At 43.6% G+C, this 25,234-nt stretch overlaps 2 protein-coding genes across 4 annotated transcripts; one reads left to right on the forward strand and one right to left on the reverse strand.

The window, feature by feature from the left end:
• Nucleotides 1-672: 672 nt before the first annotated feature.
• LOC142042100 (uncharacterized) lies at nt 673-8,046 on the reverse strand. 2 transcript variants are annotated; one of them, XM_075051627.1, is made up of 5 exons: nt 6,474-7,922; nt 5,883-5,972; nt 4,910-5,073; nt 3,446-3,549; nt 673-2,492 (listed from the first exon to the last, which is right to left on the reverse strand). In XM_075051627.1, exons 1-5 carry the CDS (start codon nt 7,765-7,767, stop codon nt 2,360-2,362), a joined length of 1,785 nt encoding a protein of 594 aa, XP_074907728.1. In that variant the 5' UTR covers nt 7,768-7,922; the 3' UTR covers nt 673-2,359. The 2 variants fall into 2 exon arrangements, 1 of the variants encoding a protein (XP_074907728.1); XR_012653619.1 differs by lacking the exons at nt 673-2,492; nt 3,446-3,549 and having other exon boundaries at nt 4,939-5,073; nt 5,154-5,972; nt 6,474-8,046.
• On the forward strand, nt 6,677-17,049 carry LOC142042102 (C-type lectin domain family 2 member B-like). 2 transcript variants are annotated; one of them, XM_075051629.1, is made up of 6 exons: nt 6,677-6,800; nt 8,732-8,906; nt 9,746-9,802; nt 11,840-12,021; nt 14,099-14,202; nt 15,100-17,049. In XM_075051629.1, the coding sequence occupies exons 2-6, from the start codon at nt 8,738-8,740 to the stop codon at nt 15,203-15,205; spliced, it is 618 nt and encodes a 205-aa protein (XP_074907730.1). In that variant the 5' UTR covers nt 6,677-6,800; nt 8,732-8,737; the 3' UTR covers nt 15,206-17,049. The 2 variants fall into 2 exon arrangements, with proteins under 2 accessions (XP_074907730.1, XP_074907729.1); XM_075051628.1 differs by having other exon boundaries at nt 6,799-6,936.
• Nucleotides 17,050-25,234: the final 8,185 nt, after the last annotated feature.

The raw sequence follows: 25,234 nt of genomic DNA on the forward strand, positions 1-25,234 counted from the left end.
ACACAGCAATTACATTTATCCAAATATTATTTTCAACTTCTGTTTTTGTGGGTTGCTACTCTGATTGAAAGTTTAAAATGAAATTGCATTCAGCAATTCACCTGCTGCAAAACCACTTCTTGTATGACTCTGTTGCTATGTTCCTCGCCTAACTTTGCCTGGGAAGCTCACAATGCTGGGGAATATTGTGCAAGTTTTCCTTGACAAAAAAAGCTCAAAATGAGGGGAAGTTCACATGGGTTTTAGTTTTCTTAAAGCCATTAGCAATTAGCTGTAATTTAGCTGCTGTGTGAGACTTTTAACGTGAGTCGTCAGTAGCCTGGCTCAGCCAAGGGTCTAGATCATCACGGCAGGTCCAAGGTGAAGCTGGAAAATCAATGGATCGGTTGAGCCAAAATGGGGTCCTGAGCCCCTGGGCTGGGGCCTGGGAGGAGGGATCACCTGAGGGGTGACCCTTCCCAGTCAGTCAGGCTCATGATGAATTCACAGACTCTGTCATGGTCCTACACAGAGTTTGTGAAGTTCACTGTTGAAAAATGTCCTGTGCCCACCTACAGACGGTAACTAAGCATGCCTAAAGAAGCAGGTACCATAAGGTAAACAAAGCAGTCTCGGACCACCACACATCTAAAGCAGAGGAGCAAGCTCAATGAAAAGCAGAGACCCAAAGCATCACAGGCAACAACTAGTGAAGTATTTATTGGCATATTTATAAGGCAATTTACAGAGATGGCAAAATGGACTGCTCACCCTGTCTGGCACTTCATGCTGACTCTTTCAACAGGACTTTTGACATGTGGTGGGCAATAGGTCCCTTACCCTGGCAATCTGAACCCTGCCCACGGTTCCTTGCAAGGTGCTTCCCCTTCTGTTCTTGTGCTTTCCTGGGGAATGACCATAGGGAACAAAGATATATTGAATACTCTGTTCCAGTTTCTCCTCTTACCTTTCTTCCCCTCCAAAGGAGTACATCTTCTGGATAAATACCAAGTGCATTTATCGCAATTTGCAATTTCTTCTTCCCATTTCTTTGAAGGTCAATATGCCAGACTCTTCATCTTCCCTGAGCTTAAAGCAGTATTCTGTTTCCAGACAAGAACATTTTCCTGGCTTAAAAAGCCTTTCTTCTGGTTCACATTTTTAAAGATGGTGCCCACCCTTTGTAAATCACGTATCTTGGGAAGGAGTCATTGTACAGGTATCTGCTGAATCTGAGAATGACCAGGTAGGAACCAACCACAGATCTTCCAGGTGAGCCTCCCATGCCCCCACTGCTCATTTTCAGAGCATCGTGCCAAGAATTTAAACAGATTAATCCAAGGTGCAATGCTATTTAGCATTATTGCATCTGTCCCATGGGCTATTAAACTATCCTTGCCCACACAAGTCACTTGACAAAATAGCTGTGCTGGAGACAATAAAAGCTTTTTTTCCCCCTGCACAGGCAAACAGATAAACACAACAATACCTCAATTTAAGCTGCCCTAGAGCCCTTTCCATGCTACATATACATGTGTCTCCCATTCTAAGTCCAGTTGACTTTCTCAGCCCTCCCAAAATGACAGCGGTGCGTGATTCAGTCTGGGAGCTTTCCTATTGCTGCCACATATTCAGGGAAGTTTTGGGTAGTAGCCGTCAGGTTTGCAGATCAGTCCAGAGGGATAGAGAAGAGTATCTGTAATCTGTCCCACTTTATATGCCCCATAACACCAGTGCCATTCACTAGAAGACCTAGTCATTATCTGCCTTCCTGGTTTACAAAGCTCCCACTTATATCCTTGGACTTTACATACCAATCACATTTGAAAAACCCATGGAAAAACAAGGGGAGGGAAGCCAAAACACCTTATGATATCTCACCCACTTACCACAAAGACAAACTGAAAGTTCTCGGACAAAGAATCACTGAGCTCCATAGAAAACAGTAAAAAAATGGCATTACTGGGTTCACTATGAACTGCATTTTCAATATGTCCATTTTCATATCCATCTAACAAAGTTTTTAGCTGCCCTAATAAACCGTGTTTTGCAATTGTGAAGAGTTCTCAAGGAAAGCATCCATTGCCATGTCCTTCAGCAGTTTCAACAATGAAACTGTATTACCAAGAAGCAACTTTTGTTCTTTGCCGCGGCTGTTGTATCACCATTTCCTCTTGGTACTGCTACTTCTTAACCAATTACCTCTTTCACATGGAGTCACTAATACTCCCTGGATTGCTTCTCCTGGAGAAGTTCGGATATGATCCTCGCCACAGCACCTCTTGCCCTCATGGACCTCCTGCAGCAAGGACTTTCAGTATTCTGAATTCCAACTTCTCGTGAAGAAAGTCTCTGTACTGGCACAGCCAGCTGTTTCCTATTAAGAGCTTGTCTTGGGACTAAACTGACCAATGGTGCAAAGCCAGTTCCTGAGTGAGGAGCACCTTCTGGTAGAGATGAAGGCTGAATCTATATGGACACAGTCTCCACCATTTGTTATATTGACAGGAAATCTAGAAAGCCAAGAGAAAAATAAGAATTAGAGCAGAACTGTGGTCTAAAATTCAGAAAGACCTATTTCTTATTCTTTGTAAAACTGGGTCTTTAAGACTGTGGAGAACAAAGTAGAGAATGATTTAAAATGAGCCCCACTTCACATTGGGAGGATCAGAATTCACAGGCACGTGATGAAACACATGGTGATGCTCTGATGCACCTTCTATTAAAGCAAATTGCTTTGATCCCCACAGAGATAGATGTATGTGTACTTGTACTTCATAGTCTACAATGTTTTGTGAGCACAAAAGGCCCAACTCCTCAGAGCATGAGAGAGAGGATCCCAGTGGGACCCATGGCAGCAGTACTCCTCCAGTACAGACTGGGGTTCTGCCACCTCTTCTCACCGATTTTGCTGAACCTCTGCAGAATACATAGGATGTGGCTGCAAAGAAAGCCAATCTCTGGGATACAAAGTGGGCAAAAGCGATGCCTTCTGAGTATACCACCCCCCAGCCCAGTGACCTTCCAACATGTCCCTGAACACCTCAGTTGGTCTTAGGAGGCCCTGTCTATACTGGTGGCATGTTGAACCCTGCAAGACCAACACAGCAAGCTAATTCAAACAAATCATAATGTCTAACATGGGTAATTCTTCCTAATAAGGCAAATGTTATCCACCTCATACAGCGGGATTGTACAGAAACAGATTATTCTAGGCATAACCTATCAGCTGCTATGCCACCACAGGAAAAAGCAGGCAGTGATGCCCCTTCCCCACTTCTCTGGGGACATAACTAGTTTTATTAGCATAGTATTAGCATTTTTACAGCCATATGACAGCCGTCATTTGGTAAGATATGCCAGTTTATCTACAGTGGAGTATGTAACAGAGAATAACTTTTCTACTTGGACAAAAGTAGAAGCCACTGACTCCATTCCTGCATAGTATATTTGAAAGAAAACTCACAAGTTTGTGTCAAATGACTCTCCATTCACCCAGAAGAACTTGTTTCCTTTCCTGCGCAGCCCAATCCAGAAGTTTGTTATGCGTATTCGATACATTATAAAGTTCTAGACAAAACACAGAATAAAATGACATATGGCTATTAGATTTTTTTATGATTATGATTATATAGCTTTTGGTATAAAAACTCCACAGATATAAACTGCGTCACAGAATACACAATGGTGGACTTCTTTTTTACAGGTCACTGATGTTTTCCTGCTAAATTTAATCAGATGAAATAATAAAGGAAGCCCTAGACCCATTACTAATAGTCAATGAGGTCCCAGCTATCTAGTTGGTAGCCATGCAGAGCGTTACTGACCATCCACCTACACCCTGCCCCACCCTATCATTAAAAACATCCATGTATGTTATTAGAAATACCATATCACATTACACAATAATCAACTAGTAGAATGGTTTCACTGTATCACCAGGAGAATGGTGTTTCAGTTACAAGGACATGTATTTGGCAGGGACACAGTGCCTGACTCGACACAGGTTGCCTTGACTCTTATGTCACCATAATTCCTTGGATGTCAGTTACGTTGCGTCTCTATCAAATTCAAGTCACACATTTGCTATAGTGCTAATTTCTTTTGTTTTTCTCAGCCATGCAGAACACCCTGAATTGGTAGGACACTACAGGAGACTCAAAGAACATAGTAAAAAGAAAATTGGTTTGAAAACAACAGAAACCACAGGTAGAACCTCCTGCACGAACCAGGTATTTTGAGTACCATGGGTCCCAGCATCATACAACCACAGCCAGTCTTTGCCTTCTGTGGAAATGGAGAAATTGACTATTTTGCACAGAACTAACAACACATTTCTGTTCCTCGGTTGGCCACTAAAGCATTTGTTATGCTAAAGAAAGCGCCCTTTAAAAGACCTGCATCCTTAAAGAGTATCAAGAAGATAAAACACATGGACGTGCACCAGTGGTCTGTAAACTCAAAATTAGTTTAGAGTTATATTTAGTGTGGGAATTGCTGCTGACTGTACTTTTGGGTACCCTGAAGAGAGAATGAACATCCAGAGAGTGTGAGGGGAGACGACAGGCTAAATTGCCTAACTTACAATGCGCACATAAATTGCCAGTTCAGAAAAAAACGACCACACCTTCTTTATTAGTAATTAGGAGTCACAGCTCCATTTTTATGTTTTTTCAGACTTTACTTTTCATTTATACATAGTTTGCCTTTTAAATTTTTGAAAAACACTCTAAGGTAATAACAGAATTTCTACAGCAGATTTTAGTGAACAGACCACATCGCGCTGAAAACATCTGTAGGTTGTACCAACTTGCAGCAAACAAGTCTGCCACACAGTATGCTGGGTTTCAACAAGGGAACAAGTGATGGAGTTACAGAAACTGTTAGGACAGCAGACATAACACCGAATTCAAGGTGCTGGACACCTTACCAGCTCTTGGGGGCTGTCAATCACTGCAAGGGAAGCTCCGTAGTCAGAGCAGGACTTCTGACTGGAATTCCAATCTGCCATGGCTCCTGAGTGATAGTAACACTTCTTCTTGTAGTAGAGCCAGTCATCAGGGCACGGCTCCCACTGTGGTAATTTAGGTGGATCTTTTGTTCAAATGAAGAAATGAAGAGAACGTTACTTACTCATTATTATGTGTTTAAAATACAATTGTATACACACTTACAAATTCTCGATCTGCTTCCTCCATCTTAAAAATATCCACGACTTGCACTGAATTCAGCAGAGGTGGGTGAACATAATACAACTGAAGGATTGGGCTCGGTCGTAGTTTTTTCCAGTTATACCAGCAATGGTGGGTCCAGTAATCCCCGATTACGTGCTCACACACCAGGCACATGCCAGCAAACAGAGTCTGGCATGTGCAAGTGCAAAGCTCCAGCTACACCGGAGACACCATGGGCGAGAACATCAGGGCAGAAGGACATCTTTGACAAAGAGTGCAAACATAGACACTAGTTATCTACCGTGAAGCAGCTAAAATTTGACCCTAAACAGGTTCTGATTCAGTGTACTCAGCTGTAAGTATAACTCTATAGGCCAAAGCCAAGACAAGTTAAGAAGTCAGTACTGCCTCCCTAACGTTGCTTATGGCTCTGTCATTCCTCAGCATTTTGCCATGCTGTAGTACAATGAAATCCTGCAGGCAATTTAAAAAAAAAAAAAGTCAGTTTAATGCTACCGGAAACAACAGTCCAATGTCAATGCCTAACACATTTTTAGTTTCACTTTCCTTTTCTGGATTCCTCACTCTAACAGCAGCCATGACAGTGGGAGAGCTGAAAACCAGTGAAAATACCTCTTCCCCCTCAGCAATGACGAGACAGCGTAACGAAAGAGAAAAGCACTGAACTTCTCTTTCCAGAGCTAGGCTTTCTGAAATAAACGCACTCACTCAAGGTAATCCACGATAAGAGTAAAATCACAGCAACAGCGATGATGATTCCTGCAATTCTTTTCCAGAAAGAGAGGTGTGAACACATACCTAAGGAGGGAAAGAAATATTAAAGCACGTCAGGGAACGGAGCACGTGTCGGGATCTGAAGACTCGGGTCGAAAAAAACCAACCCATGCAGAGCTACATTAACTTCCTTAAAGTTTCCCAAACCCTCACCCCTGACACTTCGCCCGCGACACCGCCGAGCTTCAGTACCGGCTTTCAAAAGGTCCTAAATTGCCAAATCCCGCAGAAACACTCGCAGAAGACGGTGCGTGTGTGTATCCCCCTCACCCCCGGGGCCGCTTCATGCCCACGGCATCGCCCAGGGCGGGCCCCACCCCAGCCCCAGTCCCAGCCCCAGTCCCAGTCCCACTGCCAGTCCCAGCCCCAGCCCCAGTCCCAGCCCCAGCCCCAGTCCCAGTCCCACTCCCAGTCCCAGCCCCAGTCCCAGCCCCAGCCAGCCCGCCGGCTCCCCGTCCCACTCCGCTCCGCCCGGGCAGGGCCGGGCCCCGTCCGCAGCCCCCCGTCCCCTCCCGCCTGACTCACCCGGCGCCTCTTTGCGCCTCCGGTAGGTCGTCGCCTTCGCCACCAGCCGCTCTCCCTCGGCTGTCGGTCCTAGGAGCAGCGCCGACCGGCGGGCCGCGGGCGACCCGTCCGCGGGCGGCAGCCGGGACAGCACCGGGTCGGAGTAGAACCGCCGCCGGAGCCGCCTCAGCCGCCGCAGCTCGACCCGGCGCCAGGACGGGAACGACGAGACCTCGTCGCCGCCGCCGCCCTCCTCCATCGCCGCCGCGCCGGCCGCTCGCCCTCGGAGGTGACCGCGGCGGAGCGGAGCAGGGCCCCGGCCCCGACGGCGGCCCCGGGACGGTGCCGGTGAGGCGCGGGCGGGCGGCGGGGCAGGGAAGAGCGGAGCGGGCGCGGCAGAACCCGGAAGGCCTGAGGCGGCCGAGACCGGTTGCCGCTTCCCCTCAGGCGGGCGGCGGCCGGTAACCGGAGGCGGCGGGAGAAGGTAGGGATCGGGCCGGCCGGGGGGGCTGTACGCCAAAGCCGGGGGGCAGGTGGGACGGGAGAGGGGGAAGGTGAGGAGGAGAGAGGAGGAAGATGCGGAGGAGAGGAGGATGAGGAGGAAAGAGGAGGAAGATGAGGAGGAGAGAGGAGGAAGATGAGGAGGAGAGGAAGATGAGGAGGAAAGAGGAGGAAGATGAGGAGGAGAGAGGAGGAAGATGAGGAGGAGAGAGGAGGATGAGGAGGAGAGAGGAGGATGAGGAGGGATGAGGAGGAAAGAGGAGGAAGACGAGGAGGAAAGATGAGGAAAATGTGCTTGTTTAAAATCGAGGGGGCGGGGGGGGAAGGAGCTTCGTGGTCCACTTGCAGTTGTCTGGCGGCCTAGAACAGACAGAGCTCCTGCCCACGTTCCCTCCAAAGGAAACACTTCGTTGTCGCCCAAAAACAAGCGAGAGCACCGTTCTTTAGCTAAATAAGGTCTCTGAAATGAAGCGGTTTGCGGCTCGGTGAGAAATCGCGGACCGTTAGGCTGTGCGTTTTTTTTCTGCGCTCTTCCGAACAGTTCTTTGAAATGATTTTGCAGGCATCCCGCCTTCAGGAAACACCTTGAGCTAGAGAGAGCGGTCGCTGCCCTGAGCCGCAGCTGGCTGTGTTGCTCCCTGTGACCTCCCCAAAAGTCAGGGGTGTGGAACAGGGGTTTTCCCGACTGTGGGCGAGAAAGTTGAGGAGAAGGTCCCCCGCTGCTGGAGTGAAAACCAGTGATTTTTTCAGTACAGTAAGAAAGCGCGGCGTGCCCGCAGGAGGGAAGAGGCCTGGCCCACGAGCAGACCCACATTCACGTACCAAACAACAAAGATCCAGGCACAAAAGTGGGCAGGGTGTTTTGGGGATGCATTCGGGGCAATCAGAAGAGTTTTTGGGGAAAGAGCAGCTTGCTGGAGAATGCAATTCCAAGCCTTAGCGTCTTTCTGCTTTCATAGGATGGACCAAGCGCAAGTGGAGTCTGATTCTTAGAGGCATTAAGGCACCGAATTACTGTTAGGAATTTGTGGAGCTGAGGAGGCCTCTTAGGCATGTGCCAATTAAATAACAGTAATACAAGTAAAGATGTTGAAGCCTTTTCTATAGAGGAGTGGGGTTTTTTTCTTCCCTGTTATAACCTAACTCATGAAGATGAATTGACATTTCTGCACTGACACGATAATGTTTATAGCTGCATGTTCTTTTCTGGGTGACTTTTTCTGTTAAATTTATGTCACTGAGAGTGGGATTTAAGAAGGACTGTGAGGAAAACATCACTCAGTGGAGTGAGCACAAAAGGGTACAGTGAACTTCCCTCTGCAGACCTGGTTCAGCCTCACCTGGGAAATTGCCCAAACTTTTCGCATGCAGGCAAAACTATTTTAAGCTACATAGTGGTGAAGTGGAAGGCTCTGATTTTTGTGGCCTTTCCCTCCTGCCTTGCTATGCCCCCCCCATCCCCTCACTATCACATTGTTCCCATCTGCTCAGTCCTTCCCTTTCCCTCCATTACAGTCCTCATTCCCAATCGCCTCCCTCCCTGGGAAGGAGGATATGTGCCATGTATCTGAGGCCCACCTTTTCTTTTTTGAGGGCCTCAGGTATGTTGCACAAGCTCCTTGTTTTCTACTTATTTCCTCATTTCTCCATCCACCCTGCCTTCATCCCCTCAGGTACAGGCAATAACTAAGGCAGCTTTGGGATTTCTACTGTTTCCACTTGTTTACAGACAGTAGGGGAAGCACTCATTAAACATAGCTTCTTTCTTTGTTTCCCAGCTGTAGATGGAGTCTGAAGATGAACCGGAGGCTGAGACCACCCGAATGGCACAAGCACCTGGTGGGAGCACAGAGTCCACTAATGTGAAACAAGATTCCAAACGAGAAGTGGCAGCTTGTTCGTTGGTGTGGAGGACAGGGAAGCGCTGTAAAGAGTGGTGCTTCCAGTCAAAATGTAAGATTTTTTTTTCTCTGGTGTTAGGTAAGACACCATCCTGCAGGAATTCTGAAGTCTAGCTCCAAATCTAGTTCCAGGTCCCTTGGCTTGGACAAGACGAAACCTGGGAGTTTACTTCCAGGCAAAGATGTAGTCACAAAAATTAAGATAACTATTACATTTGATCCAAGTGGGAACTGATCCTTTTGTGTGAAGATGGGCATTTTCCCATGTGGTAGTTTACCTGTATGAAGTACTCTTGGATAAGATGTAGGAGGTGAAGCCAAACCTCATTAGAGAAAATAGTTTGCGCCTTTGCAACAGATGAGCTTGCACATCTGCATTGAAATTTGTGTGTGAAGGACAGCTTGTGACAAAGAGAAAATACATGTGATTCGAGACTGCAGCCATACTCTGAACCTCAGCCTTTAATGTTTGAATTGCATGAGAACATTCTCCTGTTTTCCAGACCTGGATGTAGCTTGATTGGAGGTAGTGATGACCTTCGAGTTCTTGGCCTCCAGAGGTCAGTGCTAAGAGGTCTGCAAAACATAGAGGAGATGATAAACTTGGGACTGTGAGGCTTAAATTTGCTAATCTGCACATTGGTGGAAAACTTCAGGGTGTACACGGATCAAAAAAAATGAGAATTAGGTGATAGCTGGCCATTTTATCGAACTGTCCAGTTACATAAATGTCAATTCAGGGAGCCTTGTTTGACTTCAGTAGTGCTTTATATTTACATACTTGGAGCTTAAATGAAAGACTGTCCTGCTGCTGTCTCACTTAATACTGAAATACAGTCTGAGCTTAAGTGCTCATGTATCCAAAACTGTTAATGATCTTCTTTTTCACAGACCGTTGCCTTTGCCTAGTTTTTGGAATTATGCTGGTGGTCATCATCATTGCATTTGGTAAGCTTTTGGAACATTTTTGATTTGAAATATGTTTTCTCTGACTACTGGGCTCCAGGATCACAGCAGTCAAGCACACCAAGATTAGTACTCTGCAGTGCCTGCAGTCAGAAAACCTGGGACTTCCATCACTATTTCAGTTGTTCTGATGTCTGTATAAGGTTGAATAAATAACCTCCAGGCAGAATTTAGAAGTAGAGAGAACTGTCCCTACAGATAAAATCCAGATGATTTTGCATTTTTTTTTCTTTCTTTTTTTCCCCCCCTGCATCCTTACTACTCTTAAGAGTGTAGTTTCTTGCCTGGACATGCATATGGTGTATGCTTGTCTTGTCTGTGCTTATCACCAGTAACTTACCTGATTATACTAGCTAGTGCACTAAGTCAGCATCGCATCTCCAGGCATAGACTCCAGGGCTGCTCATATATCTGGTCTTGAGGTCTCCTTTATTGTCACACGTGGAAGACAACTATGTGATATGGCTAGCTTATCTTTTTCACAAATAGTCTTTGGGGATCATTCTGTCTCTTTGTTTTTAAAAATCTATTTGTGTTACATGCTGTATTTTTAAGAAGAAGTCAGCCCTACCTCCCGCTGGCACAGTGGGGGCCCAGATGTGCTCCCACCGTCCCCCACAGAACTCTTCTGTAGGAGCAAAGGCTGTGCTTGCCTGCAGTATTACCTGAGCTATCCGAGTCACTGGGTGCATGCGTGTCTCAGTGGAGCCTCCACAGCCCCATCTGCACAGGGAGCTCTTGAATCTCTACATTAAATACATCTTCGGTCTGCCCCCCGCAACAGCATGAGGAACAGTAGTGAGGTCCTCTGCATGTACATGGAAATGAATGGAGGGCGATAGTGACATCTGTCCCTGTTGATTTTCCTTTGCTTTGTTAGGCTTTTATTTAAATGGAATCAGTCACATTTTCTTGGAGGGGGTGAGGGCAGTGTTCACAGGTGACTTGCTAAGGGGTCTCCAATTATGTATAGCAAAGAGAGTAGCTGATTAGAAAGGAAAAGAGAGCAAGCATGGCCACAGCAGGCTGCAAAGTCTGGGAGATCAATTCACTTTCCGGAAGCCCTCTGCTCACATAGCGGCCAGTTACTTTCATTTCAGTATTAGCCATCTCCAAGCTTAAGCAGTGGATAAATGCACTCTGGGTGCAGAAGGTCTGGATTTGATCCCAGGAAATACACTTTATACACTGCGTGAGCCTGCGTGTGTTACACAAGACACCTTGCTGCACAGAAAAGGTCACTGTAGCCATTCAGTAACAATCAGGACAGATTATTTTTGTTTGGAAAATAGAAACCAAAGTAAATGCAAATTAATTCTCTTCATTGCAAGAAATTAAACTCAGCACTGGAACAAAACAAGCCAGTGAGTCCTGTCACCCCCACAGAGCTACTGTGACAGAAAGAAGGTGAAAAGAGGGCACCAAAACGTGCTGGGGAACAACTCCAATGAACTGTTCTCCAAACCATTATGTCCAAATAATAATAATTTTTACCTCTTCATTAATGGACAAATTTCATTAGCATCATATCCACACCTAAATTACTTACCTTCACACAGATTTATCACTTAAAGGTCTGATACAAAATCAAAGCAACTTGTCTTCATGAAATATCTCACCAGTTGTAGGTATTCAGGCAACTTCATTACTTAAAATGTATTCAATCAATAAATTAACAGTATGAGTTTTTTTACCCTATTACTGGATTTAAAATGTGTCGAGTATAAATAGTCGATTGTCAATGCCTCTAATTCTCTAAAATTCAGGAGTGTTTTCCAAACCCTGCTTATTTTCTACTGATTGTAATAATTGGGCTGCAGCCCCCAACTCTCACACTTCTCAGCTGAAGACAGTGCCTGAAAGGCAGGGAAGGTTGGGACCCTTGCACTTCCTTTGGCTTCTCTTCTGGCATCTAGTGTGGCATTGGCTTTCCAAAAAATCTACATTTTAGGTTGAGTTATGCTGATAAATGCTAAGATTTTACCAGGTAGAAATTTTGTTCTCTCTTTTCCTTTCCAGTTATACATTCTGAGACATCTCACCATGGAAAATTTCCTCCTGAACAGTGCCCCAGCGAGTGGATAGGTTACAAAAATAAATGTTATTTCATCTCAGAGGAGGAAAAAAACTGGACATCTAGTCAGACCTTCTGCGCTGAGAATGAATCCTTGCTAGCCGTTTTTGAAAACCAGGAAGAAATGGTAATGGGAAAAAAAACCCCAACAACAAAACAGAAAACAACTTCTGTATCTCCCTCTTTCCTGGACAAAGCTTTCATTTTTTTTTTGCATGCAGTGCTTATCCTTTAAATCTTTGTAAAATAATTAAGTAAGCTGTGTGAATTCAGGTAGTGGGAAGTACCATCTGCTTTGGTGCTCTGCTTTGATGCCTGGATTTGACCTGAATGACTATGAAAAGGTCTTTGTTATGAATTAGTTTACTTAGTTTCAATTTTCTGTCCTATGGACCTTCATCTTCAAAGAAGGTATGAATTTGTCCAACATCCAGTACAGCCAAATAAATGGATGCTTTTGTTTCTGTAAGAAACCAAACATTTAAAACCATTTCTCAGCGTAGTGGAAATTATCCATCTTTATCTGCTTGCATCTGATTTTAGATATGCCTTAATGCCTCTTAGAGATGCGTGCTTGTACCAGCGGTGGGAATATACCCCTGCTGAAGCTGGTTTGGACATTTTCTCATGCTATTAAGTTTGTTAAAATATTTTGATTTGCCTGTGTTATGGTCCAGTTGCACTGAGTTGGTGAATGCTACTGACTTCTCCCTGCTGCATGCTACTAAAACTGTAATATGCTCTTACAGATCTGCTGTCTTTTGAGTATTGTCCATGAGAAACTAGTTTCATCAAAAAGTTAGTTTTTAGATAGATTGACATTTGAGCTTTCTTGTTACTGTTATTGTTGAATAGAGGTCAAAAGGCTACTTTTCTGATTGACTGATACATATTAGTGGTGTAGCAGATACTGAAATGGAGGAAACCTCAGTGAAATTGCACAGATCAAGTCACATCTGAATTTGACTTGAGCTAATAAATACTTTTACAACCACAAGAATTTCAACGAGAAAGATGCAGGGCCTAGTTCTTACTTCATGTATGAGTCTCTTACTCAGTGTGGTCTCTCATTTTATCCCATCATCAGACCACTTTCTTTGCCAATAATTCCAACCATATTTGCCATCTTGTCCCCTCTCCACTAGCCCCTTCTGCATTGCTGCCCTGTGACTGATGACCTCTTACCAAATTTGTAAACACCTCTCTTCCTTATGCATCTCAAAGCTTCACTTCTAATTCAGTGCCTGTGATACTCAGCCAATAATTGGCTAGACAGAAATTGGTGTTATTTAAATTACTGCTTAAAAAACCTTATACCTACAAACTGTAAACCCAACTTATGAAAGAAAAGCACAGGAACACTAACATTGGCTTACCGGGCCAGCTGAGTGCTCTGTGGCATGCGTTGTCTGGTCTCTAGCACTGGATAACATGAGCCACACCAGAAGAAGTACACCAAAACCTGCAGAAATGGCATTGGGACCATACTGAGACAGTTTCTTCTGAACTGTATTGAGTTGAAGTTGCTAGAGGAGAGTGGAGGAGTATAAGGGTGCACTCTCTCCATGTCCATTAGAGTCCATGATGACAGCTAATATTTATCTCATTTTTAAGTTCACTGAGTCTACTGATAGCTTGTTACAGGGAATTCTGTAATACTAACCCATTGCAATTGCTGTTTCTGTTATCTTCCATCGTTCTTTGCTGTGTTTGATACAGGTTGTTGCAAACTTGTGGAGCAGTGAACTGTCTTTTGCTCTTTTTATCTGTACATCCACGGATGAAAAACTATAAATTACTTAAACAATAATTGGGAAGGGGAGGAGTTCCCATATGCCCACTTGAAATGCAGGAAACACCTGTATGTACCAGCCTATTTAGACCAAGCTGCATATGTAGAGATTGATAAACATATATAGGCAGACATGACCAATACATGGTTTTGGGGTATTTTTGTGTGTAGTGAACAGTAATAATTTTCAAGGGTATAGAATTGAATAACTTCACTGAAGTTTATGATAATACAAGAGTCAGTTCAAAGTCAGAATTAGGCTCTTAACTCTCAGTGAAATGCTTATGAAAGTGTTAGAGATGACAGTGATGAACTAGTCCTCAAAAGTCACAGGAGGAATTTGCTTCTTGTTGTGAGAGCTCATGTTGACAAAAAAAAAAAAGGGTATGTGTTGTTTTTGGTTTTTTTTTAGCGTTCTTTAACTAAGCGTTTGAAAATAGATGACTCCTGGATTGGATTGCGCAAGAAAGGTGAAAGCTTCTACTGGGAGAATGGTATTGCCTTGAAGGTGGACTTGTAAGTTCCTTGTGATTGTCTAACACATACTTAAACGAATGTAGAATTAGGGTTTGCAGCACAATGTTATTTCTATCAGGATTCTTCTTTTTCCTATGATTTATAACTATGACTTTGAAAATGAACTCTTGCAGTTATTACTGATCTAACTCCAATAGCATCAATGTAGAGAAGTCCCTGATTCAAGAAGGTGTTTTTGGTAGCTCAGCACATCAAGTTAATGTTATTGATCATCCCTATTTACCTTACTTTATACATATTTTTCAGTACATTGTATAGACATTTCAGTCTCTTTTTCAGATCTTCAGAATTTTTGGTTTCCAATGTGATCCTTTGTGCTTGTCTTCCTGAAATACACAATATCTAGCAAATATACATACATTTTTTAGGGATGAAAGAGAATGAAATTACAGGTGCGAGGGAATAATCATCTTCAGATGGGTTAAGCAGCTTCATAAGAAAAATTGTGCCTGCTTTAGTGAGTTTGTCACAACCTGCAGACAACCCAGATTTTTCCCTCTATTTATATTAGAAAATGTCTGGGCTACAGCAGCTCTGCATCAGGCACATCAAACAGCAGCTCCCCTTGTCTTGCTCTGTGTCCTAGGCAGGATATATCATAAGCTGTCTTTTGTCTTTCCTTCTGTTATTGTATGATACCTGATACGGACCATTCATAGAAACGGAGGTTCATGAAACACTGCGTGAGCTAAACAGGCTTTTCAAATGTGATTTAGCACTCACCTTGCTTTTAGCAGCTGAAACTACCATATCACAGGGGACCAAAATCAACTGGAAACCACTTTAGCAGAAGTTTTGTTTTACAACAGGCTAAAATACTTGACTCAGTAGTAGAAATTATTTAGTAATCACTATTTTCTTCCTGTATTTTTTCAGGTTCCAGATACGGAATCACTCTGAGTGTGCCTACTTGGATGCCTTCACTATTTCTACCTCAGCATGCTCTTTGCCCAGGCGCTGCATCTGTGTCAGACTTCCTTGAAGCAAGGACTTCAATCTTCATTTAATATGGGCGGTTAAAACACATCCATTGTACAGTCACTTCGGATTGTGCAGCCACACTGTGTCAGACCATCTGGAAGCCTAAATCTGAGAGAAGAGCATTTGTCTTGTCTTCCAAAATGTATTTCTAGGTCTTCTCTCCTAGGACAGAAGAGGAATGTGTTTAGTCCAGTTTACAGATAACCTACAATGGAGTCTACCAGTGTTGGCTGACAAAGCTGAAGGTTCAGTGGGATTCCTGCCAGTCTCTTCTGTGTTCTGCTGCTTCTCAGCATGTGACCTTGGGGATACACAGCAGCCAGGGACAACAGTCAGCCAGCACACCTACAGAAACAGTCCAATGAGACCTCTTCAGTTTCTCCAAAAATGCCTTGTGCTCTTTGCTGAACTTTGTACTGACTGGCTATTTCAGAACAACAATCTACCGGTGTTCTGATCTCACCTTCAGCCCCAATTTGTCCCTCTTACCTCCTTTTGTTTCTGCCCTGACTTCTTAATCTTACAGTTTGCCATAAAACTTTTGTTCTTTTAAGTAAACAAACGTACTCAGTCTGTACCCTGGCCAATCTGCGGCCATCACTGTCATCAACAATTCCTATGGCCAGAGTGACAGAAAGTTCAGTACTTATCAAAGGAAGGGACTCACAACTCTTTCCTGCTCCACCTGTTTTTTTCCATGGGCTTTCATACTAATGGTTGCCAGGTTTGTTTGTGGTAAGACTTGAGCTTGTTTAAAAAAGCAACAGGCACCCCCTACCCGAACACAGCATTAGTGACCAGTTGCATTATCTGCACATCTAGTGCACAGTAATCTGAGGAAAAGGGCATGTTCAGATTTTTTTTGTACCCCCTGGAAGCAGTGTGTTGTCTATGCAAAAATCTCCTGCCACTCAAAGGAGAGTGTGGCGTTTACTGATCACAAAGTACAGGAAAAAAGTGTTCTGAGCAGACAGCTGTGGCAGACTGGGACTTGATAGCTGCCACCGTTTGCTGGTGCCCCTCTGCTGAAGCTTCCCAGGCATCGTCAGCACAAGCCCTCAGCTGCTCCATTCCTGGGGTGAGTGTGAGGGGTCCACATTAGCTTCTTACAATTGTTCTATGTTGCAGAAATCTCCAGCAGGCAGGTAGAGCAGATAGCTGGGGCCAGTAATTTCTGTTGCCTCAGCAAGATGTGCTGGAATTTCTGTTGGAGCCTTTAGCTGGCTGGTTACTGAAAGGACATCAGCAGAGGGTTGTGTGTTTACCACTTGGATCATACCTGCTAATGATGATAGAGTCATAGAACCATAGAATCATTTAGGTTGGAAAAGACCCTTAAGATCATGAAGTCCAACTGTAAATGTTGTAGTAGCTTGGTAAGAAATTCCTGTGAAATGATCAATATATATGTGGTGCTAAAGGTGGCAGGCTGTGTCACTGAATTACTTGAGATGCTGTATGTAGGGACACTAGTCCTGAATCAGGTCCCACTGATGCCAGCTTCACACCCAAGTGCTTCCACAGTCAACTGCACTAAGGTTATCCCTGCTTTACAGGGGTGCACTGTAAAGTCAGAACTTACGCTCTGCATTTCAGAAGCTGTGCAGGTCGTTACATCCTTTATAATTTTTTTTGATACAAACAGAGTACTAAAAGGAATGTAATGAGTCTCAAGAACTTGCAATATGGAAGGCTCCCTTACTGACTTCCTGGGAAGGCACTGTCTGCAAGAGGAGGAGGAGGAGGTGTAACACAGTTTGGGGCTCTTAGCTGCTGTAACTTGCATGTTCCTTCTGGGATTCTGAGAAAGAAATGTAACCAAGAACTGTCTTCAATAAATTGTACTAGTGCAATAAATTGCACTACAGATTTTGGGTTGTGTTTGTCTAGGCTGAAGTAAGCTATTTTCTGGTACCGAAGGCCTTCCTCATGTTGGCACTCTTCAGGGATCATTTTTATTAAAGGTTTGACTTGCGATCAGCAGCTCTCAGGCAGCACAAACAACTGGTATGCCAGTCAGTGATACTTGCACACAGACACTCTTCTTCAGCTTGTTCTTCTGAAATTAGTGTTCAGGATCAGGTGCTGAGGATATATAATACACGTACACAGACAACAGCCAAGGGAGGGAATTATCCAAGAGCAACTGATAAAGCAACAGTGACACACTCACACAAGCCTGTGTTAAATAAACAAGCATTGCGGTAACTGATTCAAACATTTCTAAACAGAAATGGGAAGGTGTGAATGTATAGTCATGCGTGATTCCTTGAAGTCCAGCAGAATTGTCATTTTTCTCATAGATTCATTCCTAAGCTGCATAAGAACTTGTTAAACAGAACCTTTCCTTCTTGCAAATATCCCAGTTTCAGCTATTTTCCAGCCGTGCATGGTAAACTTAAAAATAGGAGACACTTAAGAGAGATATCAATCTCAAAGCCAGTAGTCTTTAGTCTCCGAATAATTTCTATTAACAGGTCGTTGGACATCAAGGTCCTTATTTTTTTGCCCACATTTGAATTTTGCCTCTCCAAAATTATAGATCCTCTTCTATTTGGAGAAAGGAGAATCTCTCCAACTTGTGTGCATTCTGCAGCATCTTTAAGTAGCAGGTATGGTACTGTATTGTCATTAGAAAGAGTAGTACTGCAGTGGGAGTATATGAATCCAGAGTGATTGAAAGAAACTCTACTTCCACCACTTACAGATAGATGAACAGAGAGCACGATCCACTGCAAAATTACTGGCACTTCCCAAAGACCAATTTTTGCAGGTTACAGAGGCTCACTGAATTGAGTTTGTTTCTATCAGAATCAAAGCTGATGTGCTGCTGAAGACCAGTTTCAAGGAAACAAATGGCTCTGTCCCCAGAAGGAGGGCATTTTCACCACGTGAATTATAAATTCTCATTATCAAATGAAAGTAAAGGCACTTACAGAAAAGTGTGCATACTTGGACTGGGGAAGAAATCACAGGGAGAGGACTACTTGAGCATCCAATGTTCTTAAGTTGTATTTTATTCCTATGTTCTGAAGCCTGTATATTCTATATCCTACCTTATAATCTGTATCATATCTGTATTTTAAATTACTGTTCCTGAGCTTTCTGTGGTCTGCCTTATGAGAATCTCAGGACCAGCAAGTGTAAAGGCAGAAAAGTGGACTTCTTCTGGAAAGTAGGAAGTGATGGTTTATATTTTGGGGATGAGAGATTAGCAATGACAGTGGTGGCAAGAGGGAAGGAAAAGCATAGTTTACACAGTATGGTCCAACCAACAGGTCAGAAGTAGCCTGTAGGAGCAGCTACTTTCTCCTTGAAGAAGACGAAGAACAACTGTTAGATATCTCCTTCCATGTCTGGGTAAAAGAAGCGGTGGGAACAGAGGTAGAGGCCATATGACTATAACCTTGACATTCAGCCATAGGCTGGTTCGAAGGACATTTAGTAGGGAAAACAGAACAGACATGAGACAAAAAGTAATGAATGGTGAGGTTTCATTTTATCTGGATGTTGAGATGGCTGGGAAGCTGATGAAATACAGTTGTCTTGATTTCCTTGTGGCATTAGATGGGCTTGATTTTTCTTGTGTTAATAAAAGGAAAAATGACATCTCAGTCATTTTCTCATAATCTGCTCCCCTGGTGAGTCCCATTATGGCCAAGGAGGCTGAAGCCTTGAAGGTGAATGTCCCATACAATCCATGTGCATATATATGGAGCTGAGGCTGACCTGAAAAGAGATGGTCTTCATCAGTGAGACCTAAGTGATGTATACAGGCACCTCCGTGAAACTGTCAGTGCTACCCTGTCGCTCAGTGGGCTCTGAAGTGTGAGGAGCAGCCGGGACACCCTGAATGTGGACAAAGGAGTCAGCAGGAGGCAGAGTTAGGAAACACAGAGGAATGGGAACAGAGTGGGACATACTATGGCACATAGCGATGGCTTTTGCACTGCTAGAGGATGAGGAGCTGCCCTGCCTAGCCACCAAAAATTTGAGAGGAAAATTCACCCCAGGTATTTTAGTGTGGGATACTTGGTCCTTGGAGGGTCTGGCTTCTCATTACTGCTTATAGGGGAAGCCTAGACATAAAACTTAGACTACATGCCTGCTTTTCTGGCACTTTAATGTTACATGAGATAAACGTAACTCTATTTGATGAACTCCCACTTTCTGAAAAACCGTCCTGTCTCACTGAAAACCTGATAGCAACCACTACGTTTAGTTTATCTGGCAACTGCTTATGTCACACGCAATAATCCTGTTTCTGCTAGCGCTAACTGAAAACTCTCTAGATTGTGTGGTTATAGGGATCCCACTGGACCTAGTGGTTTTAGGGTTCAGAAACCGCAGTGACTGTAGCACGCAGCAATGCTGCACACAACTTCTGAGGTTTGATGTTCTCACACCTGAATGGGGTGAACATCACAGCCCCCCCGACAAGGCGGGTCAGCCAGGACTCACAGCCCCTGTCACTCAGAGAGGGGAAATAGAGGGGGTGAAGTAGAAACGGTCTGATGTGCGGCACCGCAGCAGCCAGGCTGTCTCATTGCCATACACGATGGTGTGGCGGCTGCTGGGGCAGGGCTCTGACAAAAGCAGCTGCAGGAGTTTTTCCCCCTGTGTCAGGGCTGAGGGCTATTTACACCCACAGACACCTTCCTTCCTTCCTTCCCTTGTTGACCCCAATACCCCTGGGGGGTCCCTGGAGTCCCCTGACAGGGGCACACATCCCAGTACCCCTGACGGTCCCCTGGGGGGGGCATAACATTTAGTGCAGGAACAAGCACACGTGTGAGAATTATGCCTGGGTTCTGATTCTCCAACTTTCTATCCCCTTTGTGGGGATTCCTGCTGTAACAAAGAGAGCACCAGCTGGAAATAAATTGTGGGTTAAAGAACTTGTGCTGACTCTGACATGGTAGGTGCTGCAAATGGAAAGCATAGAGAAGAGATGGGTGGTTTATCAAGACCGTAGACATTTCTAACCCCGACTCCCAAGGCTTCACCTCCGACTTTTGCATCTGCCAGCCAGCCCTAATGCAGCTGGAGGTGGATGTGACAGGCAGTGCTCACCACAGCCCTGGCAAGGAGAGGATGGAAACTGCTGGTATGTAGACACTACCTCCGCTTCCTGCAGCAGCCATTTTCGTATTACTCGGAGAGTTAAAGGTTGCTGAAACCACAGTGGTATTTGCTGGTAGCTCAAATCAGATCGTCTAAAAGCTTCCTCAGACACTATTTGCACTGTTTTTCTTAAAATCGTTCACCAGGAAGAGCAAGGCTACTAAATCCAGACCTATTTCCCAGGATGAAACAGCTTTACATTGCTTAGGAAACGTAACACATTAGTCCAGGCTGCATTGGAGAAGGCAAAATTAAGAGGGAAACTGCAGAAGCAATCCGAAGGCAGAGTAAGGGGCTTTATGGAAAAGGGTGTCAGCCTCTGGCTTCTTCTGACACGGCGAGATTTGCTCCTGATCATAGTGCTAGCAGACAAGAATGGTTTTGAACTTGTGAACACAATGCCACAAAAGCATATGTAACCCAATAAGAACTGCTCTGGGAACTAGTAATTTGAAACATTTGCAAAATTTTTTTTGCTCATGTTTTTCTTTTGACTGTATGAGAGCATCGACATTCTATTAAAGCACCTTTACTGTCCTTTGATCTGTATCATAAAATCTCTAGGTAGCTTCCTGCTTCTTTACATGGCGTCAATGTTAGTTACAGGATTTTGACCTTAATTTACACGAAACATGTTTTGAAGTGGAATTTTGAGAAATGTGTTTTTTCTACATGTTGCACTGTAAGAATGTTAGCAATACCACTAAAATGTTTACAAAAATATATGTTACTGTGTTGCAGAGTTAAATGAGTTTATTTTCCCAACACATCTGAGTGATAGCAAACCACTCAGATCTGCTAAAAACATAGTTGGCTTTAGGCATGTAAAGATATTTCTCAGACATAAAGCCCAAACACTGCAAAAAGTCTCCACCAATTGTGTAGTCAGAAACTCTGAGTTCTTGTGGTTCAGGATTTTCATGGCATTTTTATAGCATCATTGACCTAACAGAATATTATAGCATAGAATCATAGAATCATAAAATCATTTACGTTGGAAAAGACCTTCAAGATCATCAAGTCCAACCATCAACCATGCCTACTAAACCATGTCCTGTAGTACCCCGTCTACTCGCTTTTTGAATACCTCCAGGGATGGTGACTCAACCACTTCCCTGCGCAGCCTATTCCAATGTCTGACAAACCTCTCAGTAAAAAAATTTTCCTAATATCTAACCTAAATCTCCCTTGCCTCAACTTGAGGCCATTTCCTCTCGTCCTGTCTCCAGCCACCTGACGGAAGAGACCAGCACCCACAAGCCAGAGACCAGCTCTGGCTTCAGAGTTAGGAGAACAAAATAGGATGTCAGAGGGTTTACTCAAAGTAACAGCAGAGCTTGTGACCACCAGTTCCTAGCTCTTCCCATCACTGCTGAACATCTACAGTTCCCACTGGTCTGAGAGAAAAGGTGTAGAAGGCCACCAATGTGAGCAGAGCTTTCCTCAGTTTCTCTACACAGTGTTTTAAATTTACTATCGGTGCTGCTTCCTTGCTCAAGCCAAAGACATTGTGGAGCATCCCAGCCACTACAGAAGAGAAAACCTCAGCTGTGCCTTTTACTTCAGGGCTCAGATGAGTGCCCCGTTCATAGCTGCACCGTTGTGTCTTCCCTGTCTTTCCTATTACACGACAATGTTATCCCAAACATACATCCCAGAAAGACCCTAAGGTAGTCTGCCGCAGAGCAGAATTGGGAAATGCAGGCAGCCTGAACTCACATGCACAGCGTGGGCACACCAAGCCTGCTTTGGGCTTCAGGCTATTCACAAAGCCTGCCAGTCCAGCTGCCACAGGGAGTCTGTTCTTAGTTCTCAACATAGTTGGAAAGAAAATATGTAGTCTGATGAGGAAATTGTAAGAAAGATCTCTCTCGTTTGTGTTTTGTCCAAAGCTAGATCTGAAGATGCTTTGCTTGTGTGCTGAGGCTTCTTCTCTCAACCGTACAAAAACATTACATGGGATGTGCAAGGCTCCCTCTCTTCAAAAACATCAAGAGCAAAGGCACATCTGACTGTGGCCTCAAACCCCAAAATCACATCAGGAATCTCACCTCCCCAGCTGGAAAGAAATACAGAGATTTAACAGTCTGCAGTCAGCGTTTAGGAGAGGGAAGCGCATAACTTACCAGAAGTCACGTCCCATCACCGATCTGATGCTTCAGACCTCTGTGTAAACACAGGAACAGTGCATCTGCACATTGTGTAACTGTTGCCAAAACCAGAAGAAACACTTTACTCTTCAAAGAAATCTGCAGTGTAGAACCATAGCCTCAAAACAACAGAACTGAGACTGGCTTTGGTTTACAGGAGGCCTAATGCAAATTTGATTCCATGAAGAGCAATTAAGTGAGGCATAAATTCAGTATAGGCAATATATTCTCAGAGAACTGACAACTTATGTGTGCTGCCAGTGGTGCTGCAAAGCCAAAAAAGAATTTCTTATTTTAAATGTCCTTTTCATTTTCCTTAAGTCAAATCTAGAAGCACTTATTATCCATCCTCAGGTATTTCTTAATATAATTGCTGAATTTCAAAGACGAGATACAAACATTATAAGCCCATGAACAAACACACAAATCACATTTATAATGGAAACTTATTGTAAATCTCAGCAGACGATTTGTGAATTCCTATGTGAAGCTTCATTCTACATGTTAACCACAGTAACACATGCTGGGGAACTCACTTGTGTTTGTGGTGGTGGTGGTAACATGAAAAGAGAACACAATTGTCTGAGACTTCAGCTAATGACCAAAGCTCACTGAATTAGAAGGGAAAAAGGGCAATTTTGGAAGTGTCCATGGAAAGGTACCTTTCTAAAAAGTTTAGTTTCCAACCAGCTCTATTAGCCATAATTCTGAATAGTTTTGCATAGAAGCAATCTCTTAGGCCCTAACTCAGTAAGACAATGAAATACAAAGCATTACACAGCAGGCTTGTTAAGTAGCAAAGCCTGGGTTTGCTGAGAATTTCTGTGCTGGGCAAACTCCACTTTGAATGAAATGTCAATATGTTGTAGTAACATTTTAGTGTGTGACCAAGTATCATTGATTGAGCATAAGCATTTCTAGTCTGTGATTTGTGATAATTTTAATAATAAATGAAGGAGTATTTTAATTGCAGGCTGAGGTCACTGCTACTAGCTGCCTATACGAGAGGCTGACATGCAGAAAGATGAGAGCTGACAACACTCAGAGGAACGATCTCTCATAGTTTCATGGAGGAGTTGTATGGATGGGGACAGAGCTTGAAGGGTTTGCTTCTCTTACAAAAAACTATGGAAGTGTACAAAAGCGTAAAAAGAATCCTATTCAGAGTTGAGAAATTTGCACATAGAAGATGGGAAAATTTAGAATTAAGCCTGCCTTCAAACTCTTCATGCAGATCTTTTGAGTGTATGTGTACTTTCACATAATTACACACTGCTTTCTGCATGCTGAATAAGTAGTGCAGGTAACATTTCCTCCCTTAATTTTTTTTCTGAAAAAACTGCAACTGGATATCATGGCTCATTACACAGAAATACTCTATTGGTAATTATAAACAGAAAATTCTGAACTACTATGAACCTATCATTAAAACCTCATTAATATTTATCTTCTGATAATAGGAAAAGCTAAACAAATAGTGACATTTTGCTGAGAATCTTAAATCTAATCAGCCTAAGCCTATTTACAATATAACAGGACATAATTTTTTTCTGAGTATACTATGCAACATGTCCATTGTTTATTCTTATTCCTTTTAGACATAATTGCAACACTGACTTTGAGCATATTGCTGTTCTGGTCTCTAAGAGCTCAATGATAGACCTCAATCAGCTCACAACCTTCTGATGAAGAAGAAACATTCTGATGAAGAAAAAAAAACCTCTTTCATCATCACTGCTGAAGTTTCATTGATACAAATCAAGAAGTCATTAGTATCTCAAGGTCAAAGTGGTTTGCTTCTCAGTTTGTTGCCAAAGAAGAACTGCTTGATCTCCCTGGACACTCTCCGGGAGCTGCAGTCTAGACAGCTCATGTCCCTGTTCTCCCTTGGCTGATGTTTGTCTCTCCAGAGTCAGAGTGATCCCCCTGGTTGCAGCTTGCCATTGCTCTTTCTGGAAGTCCTACGACCATGGACAATTTGAGCAGAAAAAATCAGATCCTCTTGCAACTAGCTACATGTTTTACATACAATTTTTGTTTCTTTATTAAAAAATATAACTGTGTCGTAAGTGGAACAAGAAAGGGCTGAGAAGGCAGACAAGAAGCCTTGAAGATGCTATGGAGATTTCCCTTTGCAGAGAGAAAATAATTGATCTTTTGGAGTTTGGAATTATTCTTCAAAAAATTCCCTTGGATGTGTGAGACATGATTTCCCTCTAAATATCTTTCACTAGTGAACATATTTAACCACATGATGACAAATTCTTTTCTTTATTTGAGTTTGGATTTTTGGGTGGGTTTCTGGTATAAAGATCAGAATTACTAATTGGAAGCATTCCAGATCTCCTTTGAGACCCTTAAAAACTAGACTCACCTTCTGACTTGAGGAAATTCCTAAGCAAGTTGCATACCACTCTTGGCAGCTTGGCTGTCTGTTTGGCGAGTTCCTTTAGAAGTCTGGGATGAATAGCATCTGACCTCACCCATTTGGGCCCATTAATTTTGCCGGTTTGTTTCATAACCTCTTGCACTGACTTTCTGAATTGAGACGCAGCCTCTCGTGTTGTCCACAAAGAAGATTCTAGTATGGGAACCTCCCCAAGTTCCTCCACAGCAAATACACATGAAAAAAAGCACTGATTCCCTGCCTCCCTACCCCCCTACCCCCTGCCCCACTGTGTGCCCTTATCTATAAGCCGATCATCTGTTGCCTTACAGACCTTTTGGCAGGTTCCCTGCTCCTGAAGAAGGGGGGA

Source organism: Buteo buteo, chromosome 19, assembly GCF_964188355.1.
Source record: "Buteo buteo chromosome 19, bButBut1.hap1.1, whole genome shotgun sequence".
Lineage (NCBI taxonomy): Eukaryota > Metazoa > Chordata > Aves > Accipitriformes > Accipitridae > Buteo > Buteo buteo.

Coding starts and splice junctions, on each gene's coding strand:
- LOC142042100 (XM_075051627.1), bottom strand. CDS start 7,767: ATGTGGGTCTGCTCGTGGGCCAGGCCTCTTCCCTCCTGCGGGCACGCC. Junction 3,550..4,909: donor TTGACAGCCCCCAAGAGCTG/GTAAGGTGTCCA, acceptor TGTTTTGTCTAG/AACTTTATAATGTATCGAAT. Junction 2,493..3,445: donor GAGTCATTTGACACAAACTT/GTGAGTTTTCTT, acceptor TTGGCTTTCTAG/ATTTCCTGTCAATATAACAA.
- LOC142042102 (XM_075051629.1), top strand. CDS start 8,738: ATGGAGTCTGAAGATGAACCGGAGGCTGAGACCACCCGAATGGCACAA. Junction 8,907..9,745: donor GTGGTGCTTCCAGTCAAAAT/GTAAGATTTTTT, acceptor TCTTTTTCACAG/ACCGTTGCCTTTGCCTAGTT. Junction 9,803..11,839: donor GGTCATCATCATTGCATTTG/GTAAGCTTTTGG, acceptor TTTCCTTTCCAG/TTATACATTCTGAGACATCT.